Raw genomic sequence first — 16,909 nt, 5'->3', positions numbered from 1 at the left:
TCACACTGCTCATAACTTCGCCGTAAGACAAAATACCTAAAATACAGTTCAGACGATTCCATGCTGCCGATAATGAGAAGCAGAGTTTGGAGGAATCAATAGGACAAGCAGGGGACATGGGAGCTCTAACATAGAGACAAATGACCTCCCCACATCACAGAATCGGTAAGCCCGTGGAGAAGCGAGTAAATAAAGGCCCGGATTGTCAGGATAAAGAAAACCCACGGAACGCCGAGCAAGATCAAACACAAGAATTGACGGGCTTGTAATTTTGTATTTTTTGCCCTCTAAAGATGATAAATCTCTCTATAGGGATTTTGATCAGACGCCAACAAAGACGTACACACGCTGCAACAGACTAGTCACGGCTAAGTAAACAGAGCAGTGCAAACAAATGAAAAGCCTGTGTGAATTGCTTCTCAACATGAAAGATACACAAATTCAAAGCCAAGGGAAAAAGTTTTCTTCTGTGGCTAAAAAAAACGTCGTTTTCAATGATTTGAAAGGACAAACCCAGTGACATATGAAAAGTAAATTGGATGATTCGAATCCTTTTGTTTCACACAGTAAAGGTTGACGGATCAATTTATGTCGATATTATCGATATTGAGTGGAAACGTGGAACAGATCAATACTATTATCTTGGGATCAATACTGACCCCCCATTTAATTTATCACTACAACAATGTTGATAGTGGGGTCATAAGATAAAGGTCCAATCGTGTTTGAATTTAATTTACTCTACTGTTTTTTTTTTTAAGTGAAATATATGGCATTTAGTTGTCTTGTTGATATCGAGATACAAAATTTGTTTTTGTATTGCTGCTTTTTTGTTGTTGTTTGACTCTCTTGACTTGTACCGAAACAGTTGTAATACAAAATATTTATATTTATTTCTAAATGTTCTCAAAAAAATTGTTGTTATTTAAAGGGACAGTGTGTTATTTAGCGCACCTTAGTGGTAACCAAAAAGTAATTCAATTAAAAAAATAAATAAATAATAAAAATACTCATGGATTAAGAAATTGACATTTGTTTCCATATGATAAGCCTCACATAAAGGGAGTTTCAATAATTATGCGTCATCTTGTTGCTATGGATAACCAAAAACCTCAAAAAGGAGGTAATAAAAACAAATAAAATTGAGTGTTTTGGTCATTTAGATTCTCCGTAGATTCCATTCTTAGCACTTGTTTTTCGTTGCCCTACACCATACCGCAACATTTATTGGTTAAATAATACACACTGTATATTTAATAACAGATAAATCAAACATTTTAGTGCCTAAAATGTTTTGCTGTTTTTATCTCTATTAAACTAACACAAGAAGGGAAGGGGTTAAAATATTCAATGATCATGACATTTCAGAGCAAAAAGGTATTGAAACGGTATCAAGGGATACAACCCTGTATTTCCTTGTATCAAATCAAAACTAAAATTCCCAGTATTGCTCACCTCTATCACAAAGCAACAGCAAAGTGGCTTCTTTAAAAGAAGAATCAAAAAAGAGAACAAAAATCACAACCTAAGATGTGAATTGAGCCGTGGAGACGAGAGCTGCATGCACCGGGGGGGTGCAAATTTGTGTGAGCTCATTGTCTGAATGAATTGTGCATGCTCCGAGTAGTTATCTTTAGTCGATAAGTAATTTCAATGTGCGATTCTTGTAGATCACACAACATTAATTCGCTGCAATTAGACACGCCTGGGTTCTCAAAAAAAACAAGAAAAAACAAAACAGAATACAATGTGGGCTCGACTACAACACTGGGGTGAGACGTAAAGTTAGAGGGGTGAAAAAAGGGGGCAACAAATGAGTTTGGGGGCTTCTGTCATGATGATACATGAGCGGAGAAGAGGATTTCCGAAAGGAGATGAGTAAAAATAGGATGGTGCCGATCCCCTGACACTTTTCTTGTCTGCCCATTTATCCAATAACGGAGCTCCGCGCTAACGTATCTTTCGCCCGCTCTCCTTTTCACCTATGACTCTCTTGCCGCGCTTTTGTAGATTTTATCCTTTTGGTATGTTTTTCCTGGGACTCCTGCCTCCTCTTCCTTGAACCTTTCAATTGTCTTCACCTTTTGAAAAAAGTATGCTAGCAATGAACAAGCACCAGTACTGACCGGGAACCAAAAATATACAGGTCACACGCCAGCTACATTCGGCTAAGCTTTACATTACTATTATAACCACTTTTGTTATATTGCATATAAATCAAATAATGAATAAATGAGCAAATGGATGACTGAATATATGAGTAACCGAGTGTAAGCTGTTCATTTAAAAATCATGCGATAAAAGCATCGTATAATGAATTAATAATGATTGTGAATAATTATGAACCATTCTCTTTTTAACAGATATTTTCAGCTGCACCATTTTCCTCTCTCCTCCTTATTAACTTCAGCAACGTGTTTTGTGACCATGCGACCATTAAAAATGGCAATTTACTTGTCACAAGCCAGAAACGGAGACCGGATCCAAAAGAGTTTGTTTAACTCAGTTTTATTGAAAACGAGACCAGTGCTTGCTCCCACGATCCGATGATCGTCGGAGAGGGGAGCAAGGGTGGTAATCGAGTCCAGAAAAGGTCGGCAACAAGTATCAGGCAGGAAACAGGGCAAAACAGGTCGATGGCCGGAACGGAGGAGCAGGGCAGAAAGGGGTCCAGAAGCAGGTCGACAACAGGTAATAGGCAGGAGATAACAGCAGGAAATTGTCGGAGGGTATGGTGCTTGCCTAGCAAAAACGTAGGTTCGCAAGAAGGTCTGACACCGGTAACAGGGAGCCGGGGGGTTTAAAAAGTAGCAAGGAGCCAATCAGCGACCAGGGCTGTTGGCGCCAACGGGGCAGCCGCAGGTGCCCCGAATCAGTAATCATGACAAGACTATTGCGCAAAGAGAAAACAAGAACTAGGGCTGCATCACAACGGCATGTCTTTCTGTTTTTTGTCATTGGAGGTTGCCGCAGTGACGGACAACATTGCATTGGCCTGTCAACATTCCTCAATGATTAAAGGGAACTCCAGCGACCTGACAAACGTTGAGCAAAATGTAACATTTTTCATAGATTCCACTGCTGTTCATTCATATATATTGATTGAGGAATGTGTGGGTGCAAAAGTCAGACTATTGTACTTTCTAAATATTGACTAAAAAACCTACTGCAAAACCCACCTGTTTGTATGCATATTTGTATGCTTGCTGATTTCTCCAGTATTGAAATATATTACCTGTGAGGATTTTTTATTTATGTATTTATCTTTGTTTATTTATTCTCATTATCATTTTTTTAAATTTACTATTATTTTGTATTATTCTTATTTTTTTTACTTGTCCTCACCAGTTTTAAGCCAGCTGTTCGGCACCAGCGTAGGTTACCCAGAATTTATGGAAATAACATTAAATTTACCTAATTCTGAGACGAATACATTAATATTGTGCATGGCAATAAGTCTACTTGCGTTTTGTAAAACTGCAAAATATGATGAAAAATGAATTATGTTTATGTCTGATTAAATCATCATTCATATATGGTTAGCTTTGGATATTTACATTTTGCTGTGTATCTGTTTACGGTCTCAATAAATGTATAAATGTTTTTTTTTTATATGTATCTGTTGCTTCAGTTCTTTATTTGCAAATATTTGAAAGGAACACATGGTTGAAACATAGTTTGTCTCCCTTCTATGTCGGGCCAAAGATCATTAAGTGTGAAACTAAACAATCAGAACATCGTTGGTCATCTGCCCATTTCTGAAAAAGTGTTTGAACACAAGCTGTCTTGCACTTCTATTTTTTAGTTACTTAAAGGTAAGCCACTTCTGCAAATTAAGTTGAGTTATTCAGGATAACTTGAATGTTCTTACCAACACCAGTAATCTTTGTGAAATATAGAGGCATACCCAACGGCCAGGCCATTTTTGAAATTGTGGGGTCTGGAAAGTCTGGAGGGTATTCCTCTCAATAACAGTTTCTGGTTGTCATTTTTCCATTATTCTTTGTGTTGGTCGTCATAGCATCCTCAACATTCAAGTATCATTTTCTATCCCTGTTAGTTTGTATCATGTATTTAGATTATTCTATTTGTTATGCATCAATACATTTATAAAATTCAATGAAAACACTTCTGAGATAGGTGTCACAATCCTGTCAGGCCTCTTATTAATCTCACGTGCGCTCACTCCTTCAGCCCCAGCTGCCACTCGTGTCCTAATTATCCCTCTCCCAATTTAAGTGCTTCTTCTCCGATCACTCTTTGTCAGTCCGTCAGCGAACTGTCCCCCTGCCCATCAGTGGCGGTTGGGGGGCTCCCATTTCCCCTGCCCCAGGCTTCCCGATCGTCTCCGGTTCCCTGACTTGCTTCCGATCCTCGACCACGCTTCGTTTGCCCGTCCCGGCTACCCGACTTGCTTCCGATCCCCGACCACGCTTTGTTCTGCCAACTTGGCAACCCCACCTGTTCCGATCCCATCCACGCTCCGCCTCGCCACCTGTCACGGGGGCTTCGTGTGACACCTGCCCAGCGAGCACCAGATCACTGTTTTTCGTCCCTCCCTGATATTCCGATCCCTTAATAAAGTGTTGTGTGAAACGTTACGCATTTGGGTCCCCTTTTTCCTCCAAAGGTGACAGTACAAACTGACCATTAAATGGACCCAACAAACGATCACACAAGCGCTGATCGGAGAGAGAAGGAGGTTCCTTTCGCCTTGAAGCGTTTACAATGGTCTTCAACAGGTCCAACAGCAATAACAGCTGCTTCAGCATCAGCGGAACCAAATGGCTACGCTCTCGGAGCTCCTTACCTGTCAGCTGCTATCATCGGGCCCGCCCGCTGCAGATTGCCCAACAGTTGATCAGCCGCTTTCTCCGCTCATCCAGCCCATAGACTACCATCATGTGTATCGCTGAGCCTCAAGTCGGCTCTCCAGAGAAGTACAGCAGTGATCCTGCTCAGACATGGGCTTTCATTACCAACTGCCGGCTGGTATTTATCTGCAGCCCAGGAACTTTGCCACCGAGGCGGCCAAGTTGGCGTACACCCTTAATCATCTGTCCGGAAGGGCTCAGCTCTGGGGAACCGCAGAGTTCGAGCGGGGCTCTTTAGCCTGATCCTCATTCCATCTACTCACCCAGGAGATGTTAAAAGTTTTCGACACTGGGCCATTGTCGGCTGATGCGTCTAGAACCCTGATGAGCAACATTGCGACTACTCCATTGATACTGGAACTCAGAGGCGTCTATTGACGCCTACCTCTACAGCCTGGCCGGTTACCTGAAGAATGAACTGGTGTCCCACGTCTCGCCTGCTAATCTCAACGATGCAATTTCTCTGACGGCGCGCATCGACTGTCTTATGTGATGTCATGCTCATCCCTCTGTGTTTTATTTTTGTTTTTTTAGTTTAGCATGGGCATGGTGACAATAAGAAACAGCCTGCTTCATTTGGAGTCAAAATGCCTACCCAAACTTTGAGAAACATGCAATTTATTTGAGTATGTGGAATCCTTGCACTTGCACGCGCATCATGAACTAGCTGAGGCTGCACTGATGTACCCGGAGATGGCGGCAGCGAGTAAAATTGTTCCAAATTCGGTACAGCTCCTTAAGCATTAGATTCTGAGGCCATTTGAGAGTCAAATGTTTCAAAAGTCAACCTTCATGTCATCCATCATATGTGTCCTTCTTTCCTGATAAACAGATCTCCTGTCCATCCATTCCTCTGCTATTCTCCGGAGAGGCAAAGCAAACAACTGTCAGGGTCAAGCTTGAGGATGAATTCCAAATGACTCTGAAGGGCAGAGGGGGGTGAGCAACTTTCTTGAGAGAAAATGCTGTTTCATTACACATGAGCACTAAAACGGAAACTAGCAGCACAATCAGCTTTACATTAACGCGGTCCACTCGATGACCCCAGAGGGAGCAGCTCCTGTTTGAATCGATATATAATTTTAAGTCAGGCGACTGTCAAGGTGAAGGAGGTTAACTTGTCAAAAACATGTAGCCGCAAATCTGGACAAGGATTTGATACACAGCCATTTGTGACAATGCCAAAAAGTTTAGTCAACAAATTTGCACAATCAGAACAGCTCCACAGAAACTTTCACCGAAAATAATAACACCAATTTATCTCTCTATCAGTGGCTCGATTTTCACCTCGAGGTTTGAGATGAGTGGATCAATCATTCTTTTTAAGCGTATCAATCACTTTCATGCACCATTGTCTGACTGTCAACTTAGTCCACTTAGGATCTGCCTCTATGCATCCATCACAGTAGCGTGAGATAAAGAGAGATGACTTTGTTCAATGCAAAGAGCAGTGTTATAGGTTTGGGGGTCCAAAATGCAACCCCAAAAACTGTTTGAGGGAGTTTGGCTGGCACATGTGGTTTGAGGACAACATCCAGCGGATTTTGAACTCAGTAAAAACATGTCTGAATTTTTTGGCAAATGAAAACCTTTCTTGGACTTGTACTGATATGGACCTCCTGGCCTGTCCTATATTGTAAAAAACAAAAAACAAAACAAAAAAAAACATAAAACTACAATTGACTTGTGCCACAATATCCCATGTATGAGGATACAAAATGTATTTACAGTGTGGCCACAGAATATAGGAAGCTATGGCATTTTAACATGCTTGATGACAATAAAATAATGCTGTGTAACAAGAACATGACGTATTGCAAATGATGTAGAAATCATTATCTATATTGCAATTAGACTGATGTTTTTTAACATCGGGAATGTCTGGGTAGATTGTACAAGGAGGAGTGAACTTATACTATTTCCCCGTATAAATATGTATTTTTGATCGTATGGGAAGCAATATTTTTCTTCCAAATAAAACTCGGATATCAAAATTCTCGTGCTAGAGGTGCTCGTATTGTATTGTTTTTTCACATACGAGGCATTCCCGCTTCCCGTGTGGTCACGTGGTACTGTGCAAAAGCAAATGCTAAAAAGCAGTATCATTAGCCAAATAAAAGGACGTTACTGATTCAATCATAACAGCGAGTATCAAATGTGATATCAAGCCCTCAGCTTGCACACATGCACATACACACCATTTCACGATTAGCCCTGAGTGTTCTTGACTCTGTGTGTTAAGGACCTTTTGAAAAATTGGTGCTGTGGGATGAGAGAGGTATGAAAATTGAGCGATTACTCACTCTTCCCAGTTCACCCACGCACCTGCATCCAAGTTCAACCATTCCCCTCACCCGTGTCATGTGATTCAAAACAAAATCACATTTTGTGTTCTCGGGCCCACACATTCAGCTCCAAGTTTAGAATGGAACTCGATCTGCGGTTGTGTCTCGTAACCGAGTCATTACCTCTCGCAACATAGACAAGCATGAAAGGGCACGCAAAAGGAAACGGGGAAATATACACAAACATGGTTTTCACAGAAGCCATGTGTTAGGAGGGTGATAGGGGACTGAAACACCAGCAAAGGCTTATGCGAAAATCTATTTGAGGTGGATCTCACTCGCCCTCTTCCCATACATGCAGAAACAAATGCTTTTGCAGCAGAGCCATTAACATTATAAACGACTCTTCACACCTTCACCACCACCTCTTTGACCTGTTTCCCTCTGGTAGGCACTACAGGTCACCTAAAAGAAGAACTTAATAGTTCAAAGGCCATCACCACTCAAAACAAGCAAGCGGAACTGTAAAAATACATATCTTGCAACTTATTTGGGATTTTTGTTGCTACTAATGTTTTTGACTACATTCCGTTGCACTATTTTTATCAGTCGTGGGCAGATTGATCCAAATCTCAATTCCTTCGATAATAAGTATGCATTGAATCAGATTGATACTATTGTCCTGGGATTGTTACTTCTCTCCACCAGAACACTGCTTCTATGTGTAGATAGGTTCTCTCTTTCACCCAGCGCCTTCAGCCATTCTCTTAGTTTATGCCTTGGTGTGTGACTGGCAGGCACACTTTTAGCACCTCTACGTACCAGGCCTGCTTCTGCATCTTGCATGCCGGGCACAAGAGAAACTCAGTGCGCACCTTTCAGATAAGTTAAATTTGAGAGAAGAAAAAGGAAAGCGCAGCAGGGTTTGTAACCCGAGAAGATGACGATGCCAGATGCAAAAGAAAAAAAAAAGTTCACCCTACAGAGAGCAACATGCTGCAACCACAAATGTAAACACGTTACAGTTCCTAAACAAAAACGTGTTATTCCGTAGTCAGTATGGCAACAGGGCTTAAGGAGCCTGTTCAGTATATTGGTGATTCTTTTTGGTTCGAGTCTCTGTAACAGTTGTTGTAGAATTACCTTAGGTGTTTATCCTGTCAAAGGTTTTTTAGATTGCATTGTTTACACTATCTCCACTTTCTGACTTTATTTTTGAAATAATGTGCAAAGGAGAATACAGGTGACATGTTGAGATTGCTGCATTTGTATTTTATTTTTTTACAATATTACTCTCTTGGTCTTCGTCCTGAAACAGATGTCATATAAATGTGTCCATGTATTTTTATATACTGTTAAAATTGTTATTTCATAAAAACATGAAAAAAAAAATGTAGTGCCTAAAATTGTTGTGCTGTGTTTATTGTGAATGTACACTGATTTAAGGGGGCCCCTTGAATTATTCAATGATCATGACATTTATGCCAAAATATAGTTATCGGGTCGGTATATAACGATACTATCCCGTATTTGCTTTGATCGGATCGTTACGAAAATTACCACGATCGCCCTCCCCTAACTAAAGTTACTTTACTTTCCATGATGGCATAATGCAGTAGTAACCACAGAAATTGCTTTTTCCTAGTCGGTTGCAAGACTTAAATGTATCTCACACACCCACAGGATTTACTGCTGAAGTTTTAAAAGGGTCCATTGTTTTTTTTTTTTTTTTTGCTGGAGGGACTGCAATGTCTCAAATACAGATATCTGATTGATTAATTGTAAACTAATCAGTTAACAAATTAAACCCCATTAATTTAGTAAGAAGGACCTCTATGGTTTATATTTCTTCAACTTTTAATGAATTCAGCTTCTCAAATTTAAATAATCCTTTATGTTTATTGCCCTCCATGATCAACCAACACTTTTATTTCCGTTGAATCAAATGTAGATTATTTTTTTTTTTATGTTACTATTCCAAACTGCTAAATATAGGGTTGGCAGTGGATTTAATCAGCTATACTATCATGTATATACTTGGTTTCAACAAGGGAAGATGAGAGCATCTTTTGATACCAAAGAAGACGTCCTTGATTGGTTTATCGCAAATATCAACTAGGGACTTATTTACCGTATGCATTGTTATTGATTATAGTGACTTATTGTTGCCTGTCCTTAAATAGATAGCCTTTGACTTTGCAAAGGATCGCTGAAAAACAGGCTTGGGTATACATGGGCTGACCCATTGATCCGATTTAAAGGTGATCGGGTTGTGCTATTGATTGCAACTGTCTGGACAGGTCTGCCACATTACAGGGGAGACAACTTTTATTGCAGCAAGATGGAGCAATAAGCAACAAATAGGCCTCGGCAGCCTGCTGGAAAAGTTTACATTACATATTTCAGCTTTTTATTTCAGGACAGAAAAGGACTGCGAAAGGGTTTGGAAACTGGTAAAATGTGAGCCTTTCAAATTGTGTTATGATGACAATTAGTCATCCCTGAGAATTTTGCATCTAATGCTTTGGTTTTCACAATCAGGGGTTAAAGACTGCAATATAGATTTACTCATCTGTTGTCTTCCCTCCTATCTGACTTGCTGCAAAACAAAGTCGAGCTATTAAGCAGATATTGAATGGAGACAAACTGCTTTGAAAGAAATATTGACATGAGTGTAGCCATTTTGCTGTTTTTTTCCATGCTGTTTAGAAATTAGAATCCATTTCTTTGTTTGGCGGCCATGCTGTAATTGATTATCAAGGATGACCGCATGGATTCATATGAGTGAAAGTATACCAGTCACCCAAGGACTATGTGACTAGACTATGCTAGACATTTGGAGAAATATTCATGTTTTCACGTATTATGCACAGGTGGCGCACAAGAAAAGAGTGAATTATGATTAGAATGTTTCTGTCTAGAAAACGCCCCACTGAGTAATTCTGTGATTTGCGAGTTGTGGATGCTGCTTCTAATCAATGTATGCATATCTCCCTTAACAATGTACACAACTATTTTGTATCATAGCAATTGTGTCTCTACCACAAGGAGATCATTTGTATTCTTTACTTGCAAAAACGTGATATTTATTTTGTCTGTTTGGCTGGCACAACAAACAGTACGGACAATTTGCAATGACATCTTGTAAGGCGAATCCTAAAAAGCAGTCTTGGTGTCGGGATTTGGAGTTACTACTTCAGGTGTGACTGCACAAACATAACACAAAAGATTACCATTTGAAGGGCAGACTGGCATCAAGATGTTGCAACACAAAACTCAACAGCTTTTCTGGATGAAGACTTGTTTTTAATTAAACTCAAGGGTAAAATCAAGAGTCGTACTTTTTCAAATACAAACTATTCAAAACATTTTCCCACATTTCATTGAGACAATGAGACATTTCATTATCTCAATTAACCGATCTTAGAATTCAAAATAAACGTTAAATTGCATGGAAATGAGGATTATTTTAATATTCTAATACTCTGGCAATCATTTTGTTCATTGATTAATTAGATTGATGTAATCACTATACACTAAAAAGAAAAAAAAATATTTCAAACTAAAATGATCAGAAAACAAAAGCATGTGTTACTGGTTTGGCACCCTCGGGAAATAAGCTAAACAGTGGATATCAGACATGGGACCAAGTCACACATGTGCAAGTCTCAAGTAAGTCCCAAGTATTTTTTTCTTGGGCAAGTCAAGTCAAGTCAAGTCACAGGCTGTGTCAAGTCAAGTCAAGTCAAGTCCTGTAATAGGTCAAGTCAAGTCCAAGTCAAGTCACCTTTGGCGTACTGTTGTAATTTTAGCTTCAGAATCTGATCTTAATAAAGTGAAAGGCAATATATAAGAAATCAAGTAATCATCCTTGGCTAATGTGCCTAACCTGTAATAAAATATTTGTATCCTAAATACTCATGTTCAGTAAAATACATCATAGACTCAAACAAACAGTGATATCGTCAGTATTTGGTATTTATTGACAGAAAAAGTGATCTGTAGATCGAAACCCAAACTTTTACTTTTTTTTTACTTTTACAAAGTAACAATAACAGCTAAAACAAATACTAACTTACAGAGGATTAAACTGTCACATTTCTCTTGCTCTTTTCTTTGCAGATTTCTCTCTCACACGCTTTCTGTCACTCACTCAAACAGTATATCCATAAGTCAATCCCTTTTTATGAGGAAACAAATAACAGCTAAAACAAATAGCTTATTATTATTAAACTTTGTTACATTTCTCCTCTCTCTCTCACTCACACACTCACACACACTCACACACTCTCACTCACTCACTCACTCACTCACTCACTCACTCACTCACTCACTCACTCACTCACTCACTCACTCACTCACTCACTCACTCACAATGACACAAATTAACTCACTCACTCAGTCACTGTATATCCATCAGTCATTCCCTTTTTACAAGGTATTGCATTTGCAAAATAGAAGATTAGACAGGGTCTTATCTGCAAGCCGAGCTCGATGGGGTCTCATAATGATTCCACCATGGCTGAAGACTCTTTCCACTGGGGAACTTGAGGCTGGCACTGACAAAGCTTTCATTGCAACAGGAAAAAGGGCAGGGAGGACAGCCCTGTTTGCGTCCCAGAAGGACAGACAAGGCTGCCCACAACAAAGAGAAAAATAGTTATTTAGTTGTGTCTCTGGGTTGGTGGTTGGGTCCTGCTTGCGGCGTTTTTTGTAGCCTGAGAATAGGCCAGTGCTGTCTTCTTGCTGGCTTTCGCTTTCCTCCTCTAGGAATTCAGGACTCTGGGATGTTGTGTGAGGTTGCACCTCACGTAGAATCAGATCTAATTAAAACAAAGAAAAAAAAGGGCAAGCGTAAGATCTCATGAGCATTATTCAAAATTGAACATCCACAGTTTGATACGCTTGCAAAATCATCTCTAAAATGGATTATAATACTCATATAACTGTTTTGAATTACATTTCCATAATTTGATAATGGTGACACGCCTAAGTGTACATCACGTTAAAAAAAAAAAATCCACTGACCTTTTACCATGTCAACAATGTTATTCTTGACATCATCGGTGAAAGCACATCATGCTGAAGCCACATCATGGAGAAAGCCGGGTCCAGGACAGCTGACCTGATGTAGACTGGGTCTGCAAATGGCAGCTCTTCCCCTGATGCAGCTGACAACATCTTCACATTAACGAAGATTCCCCGGAACCGTTTCTTCAAAGAGAATTGCAGGCTATGGATCATGCTTCCCAGGAAGCGCACTTGCGGCTTGAGTCTTTCCAAGTGGTGGTTAAGAGACAATACACAGGGGAGGACAGAGCTAATCGTCACAATCTTCTCTCCCTGAGTAAGATCAGTGGCCTCTGCAAATGGCTGTAGCACATCACAAAGTTCCTTCATCAAGTTCCACTCCCTAATTGAGAAGACCAGCTCACTGTGTCCCGTGTTCTGAACAACACTGCACAAGTCCTGGTGACTGAATGAGAGCACTGCCTTGACTTGTCGGAAAGTTGAATTCCACCGTGTGTTTACAGCAGCGGGTATCCCTCGCTGATCAAACTTCTCCTCAAACGCATCTTTAAAGGTGCTGGATGTATGCAAGAGAGAGCTAAGCTTGGAGCATTTTGCAAAGGAACTGTTCATGATCCGTGCATCCTTGAGACCATCACCAACAGCTAACTGCAGAGTATGCGCAAAGCATTGCTGACGTTTAGGGCTTCCTCTGTTGATTGTGCGGTCCACAGTCTCCCAGTCACCTCTGGAGAGGTCTTCCCACAATTCTTCATCATCCAGATTGTCATCATCGGTTACTTCGTCATCTTGATCCTTCGGAAAACAGACTGAAAATGCTCGCTTCATATTCGCAGCATTATCACAGATTATGAAGTCGAGTTTTTTCCGAATGCCATAATCCTCACACAGGGAATCAAAGGCTTCAGCAATGCGCTCTCCTGTGTGAGATCCCTTGAATCTGCTGCATGCCAGCAGGTATGACTTCAGCATGACTCCTTCTGAGGTTGTTAAGACATGGCCAGTGACTCCCAAAAAGCCGCGCATCCTCCTATCTGACCAAATGTCTATGGTAACCGACACATGGTCTACACCAGCAAGAATCACTTTGATCTTTTCTTGCATGTCTGCAACAAGTGATTCTATTGTTGAAGTTATTGTTCTGCGGCAGATAGGCTGGTATTTGGAGTCGACCACAGACATGAAGTGCCTGAAATGTTTATTTTCCGTCATTGAAAGGGGCATGCTACATCCAATCACAAGATCTGTAACAATAGCATTGGTTATGGACTTCTGTTTGGGATGATTTGCTGAATATGCTTCCAGAGGACGAGACTGGATGAACTGTGATATTGCAGGCTGTGTAGTATCAGTGCAGGCGTTTCTTGTCCTTTCATACTCTGCATATCTGTGAAGCAGATGCAAAAACAAGAATGAGATGTCCTGTATGGTTGGGCAGACATGAAATCATGACATATGGTTAAAAAAACAGTTGTTTGAAACTTTCTGTATTTTTTTTTATCTATCTTCTGGATGATATTACTTAATATCAAATCAACTGTAACTGAAGCTTTTACCACATTTTTTTACTTTTTTATGCTCATAAAGCTGGTATATCTTAACCATGTGATAGTTAATAAATAAAACAATTTATTTAACATTTCCAACCATGAAATCAAAATTTTTAAAGAAAATAATGAGCTAATATTTATTTTTATACTAAAAAGTTACTAAAAAAAAACTACAAAAAAAACTTCCATAATTGTCGACTTAGTGGTCTTAATTATAAGATTGGATTAACATTATTGTCACTATTTGATTTGGAGACTACTGGCATAACTTTTGATCTAGCCTGCACGATTGAGGCGGTTTTAGCGTGATGACGTTGTAGTCTGATTGGTTGTAGCATAGTCCAGTAGTACACAGAGGCATTTGATCAACGCAGCCTCTCGGATGGTTGGCCAGACTAAACTCGTGTGATGAGTTTATCACACGTTTATCACAGTTTATTAATAGTCGCGATAGCCAGGCTTTATTGTTGCACTTTTATTGCACTTTATTGTTGTCAATGTCTACGCATAGGACAGTGTGGAACGTAATTTCGATTCCGTTTTATGTCAAGTACATTTGAAGGAACTGGCAAATAAAACTGACTTTGACTTGACTATGTACGATCAGCATGCCTGTGAAAAAGAGCGGATCCCCCTGCAGCTGCCGCCAACCCCACACTCTCCCCAATCGTGGAAGGTGCCCTTTTGCCAACACTTCCAAATTATATGCAGATTGAGACTATAACATTAAGGCAAAGACACATTTTTCAGGGATGTGATTTTTCCGCTAATTCGCGGAATTCCGCTTTCGCTCCAAAAATAAAATTTTAAAATTTCCGATTCTTTTAAATGGTAAAAAAAACGATTTCGTCTCGACAGCGTTCCATTTTAGTGTTTCCGTAACTGAAATGAAACGTACTTGCGATTGGTTGAAGTCTCCGTGTTGACCAATAAACGCGCTCCTTATAAAGGCGTAGGAGTATGCCATTGTTCATTTCTCACACGTTTTTGCCGAGTGTTTAAAGAAAGATGTCCGAGATCGAACGCAAAGATGCTCCGCGAGTTAAAGAAATTGCTAAGATCGTAAAAAAACAAGTTTCGATCGGACTGGTTAGAGAAGGAATTATCTACAAATGTTGGTGACCCCGACGTGATCCAATGTAGCGAGCAGAGACGGGAGTCGTAAGCGGAGTGTCAAACAAAGGTGCCAACGAAAGCTGCTTTAATGACATTTAAACTGGCGATAACAAAACAAACACGAGAGTGGCTAGAACCGGCCGAATTAAGAGTCCCCCTAGGAACTCGCTAACTAAACAATGGTTCCGTGGGTGAATTATGTACAACCCACTACAGTACTTTCATTTATAGATAACATCTTCTTCTATAACAAAGACATTTATGGTATGTTCTAATATGAGTTACTTTTCATTTGGTCATGATACAATTATTTGTTCATGAAATTTGAACTCTTCAACATGATTTATGTGTTAACTTAGTAATCACATGAGTTAGATATGATGATATTCTCAGTGATAGTTTTTAATAGCAAAGGCAGTCCAATGTTTTTTAATGTGACTGATTTTGAGTTGACTTAAACTGTAATTTTATATGGGATAGTTCAAAATACATTGAAAATGTATGCTGTTGTTTTGTCTATTTCTTTGTCATCTGAGTGCATTGAAAGTACTTAAAAACACGGAAAACCCATGACCTCCGGGGGGCTTCGCCCCACTTCTCCCCCCACCAGGGCACTGCCCTGGACCTAGCTGGGTGCCCGCGGCCCCCAGACCCCCGCCTAATTTTCAGATAATTTCACTTTGGTCAAATCACATCCCTGATTTTTGATCATGTACAGTGCACGTGTCCTTCTCAACTTCACCGCTTAGCCTACCCTATTTTCTCAATTAGACAGCCCGTTTATCCGTAGCTCCTAGCTCAATATGCCTGGCTTGTCTTTTGCGTTACCCGTTGTAGGATAGACGAGGCACTATGAGCACAAATGCATTCGTTTTACTCAAACATACTGCAATGTTTATAAAAGTAAATGAATGAAGCATCATTGACGCAGGTTACGATAACCTCTCGTCTCTGCATAAGAATGTCACAATGATAAACTGAAACCCCCCTGTGCAGCGGCTAAATCGCCCTGCCGCTCACTCTTAGCTAACAACCAAAGAGTAAGCAACTGGACTTTTTAGAGATTGAGCTGTAGATGTTCCTCATGGAAGTTCCTCAAGCTCAAATTAGAAGTCCAGTTGCCTACAACTAAACTGTATGGATAAAATGACCTGGGTGAATGACAATATTCACAGACATTAGCCAACATCCAACTCACCAGATATTAACACATTGACAAACAGATATTAACACTGACAAACACTTACTGGGCAGAATGGCTCTTCAAATGTCGGATGAAATTTGAGGTGGTGGTCTGGCTGTCCGAAATTTTCCCGTTGCAAAATTTGCACTGCGCTGTTCGCCGTTTACCTTCTTCACAGAAGTTTTTGAAGCCAAAAGTTACTACCCTCGGAGCAGACATGCTGACTTCAGGTGGTTGCCGTGGAGGTGTGTGGCGCATGGGCAGAGTGGGCGTGACATGAGAGCGTTTCTCAGCCCGCATCCCGTACTGTAATTGTCAACATTATTTAAATAATGAAATATATATATATATATGAACACGCAAGTCATTCAAGTCATCGTGGCTCAAGTCAAGTCAAGTCCCGAGTCTTAGATTGCCAAGTCCAAGTCAAGTCACAAGTCATAAAAACAGCGACTCGAGTCGACTCGAGTCCAAGTCACTAAGTCTCAAGTCCCCATGTCTGGTGGATATACTGGTAATTATTTTCCAATTTAAAAGCAAATTACTAGGCTTAAATGTTTCGACATCCAAAACAATCCTTATTGATGTGACACCAACAATGGCTATATTGCTCAAATATGAAGTGCATTTTAACATTTTAGACTCTGCAAGACCCACAGATGTGGGTCGACAATGCTATAAATGTTGAACATGTAATAGCTATACCAATTTGTGACCCTCGATGTTTGGTCTACTGTTTTTAAGTATTACATAAGCATGATAAAAAGGTAAGTTTGGAAGATCCTTAATCGAAAATAGCAATTAGATTAACAAATGATTAACAAATAAACAGGATATCTTACATAATTTCAAGTTAGGTTCCCAAAACAT

General features: G+C 40.0%; 2 protein-coding genes across 4 annotated transcripts in view; both read right to left on the bottom strand.

Annotated features, from left to right (window-relative positions):
- LOC148359176 (teneurin-2-like) overlaps positions 1 to 16,909 on the bottom strand; it is a 444,001-nt gene that overhangs the window by 252,388 nt on the left and 174,704 nt on the right. The gene's annotated exons all lie outside the window — the stretch shown is intronic.
- Positions 7,927 to 16,339, bottom strand: LOC148359177 (zinc finger BED domain-containing protein 4-like). Its single transcript, XM_088344279.1, has 3 exons — positions 16,104 to 16,339; positions 12,236 to 13,577; positions 7,927 to 8,034 (listed from the first exon to the last, which is right to left on the bottom strand). Exons 1-3 carry the CDS (start codon positions 16,337 to 16,339, stop codon positions 7,927 to 7,929), a joined length of 1,686 nt encoding a protein of 561 aa, XP_088200405.1.

This window comes from Urocampus carinirostris, chromosome 9 (genome assembly GCF_059441175.1).
Source record: "Urocampus carinirostris isolate Australia breed hairy pipefish chromosome 9, RoL_Ucar_1.0, whole genome shotgun sequence".
NCBI lineage: Eukaryota > Metazoa > Chordata > Actinopteri > Syngnathiformes > Syngnathidae > Urocampus > Urocampus carinirostris.
Note: the sequence above shows the minus strand (reverse complement) of the source record. Positions and strands in the feature narration are given on the sequence as shown.

Bases quoted from the DNA above. Each gene is read 5' to 3' on its own strand.
- LOC148359177 (XM_088344279.1), bottom strand. From the start codon at position 16,339: ATGCGGGCTGAGAAACGCTCTCATGTCACGCCCACTCTGCCCATGCGC. The intron at 13,578-16,103 runs GTAAGTGTTTGT...TCTGCTTCACAG, and splicing joins TTGAAGAGCCATTCTGCCCA to ATATGCAGAGTATGAAAGGA. The intron at 8,035-12,235 runs GTGCTTTCACCG...CTTATCTGAAAG, and splicing joins TGATGTGGCTTCAGCATGAT to GTGCGCACTGAGTTTCTCTT.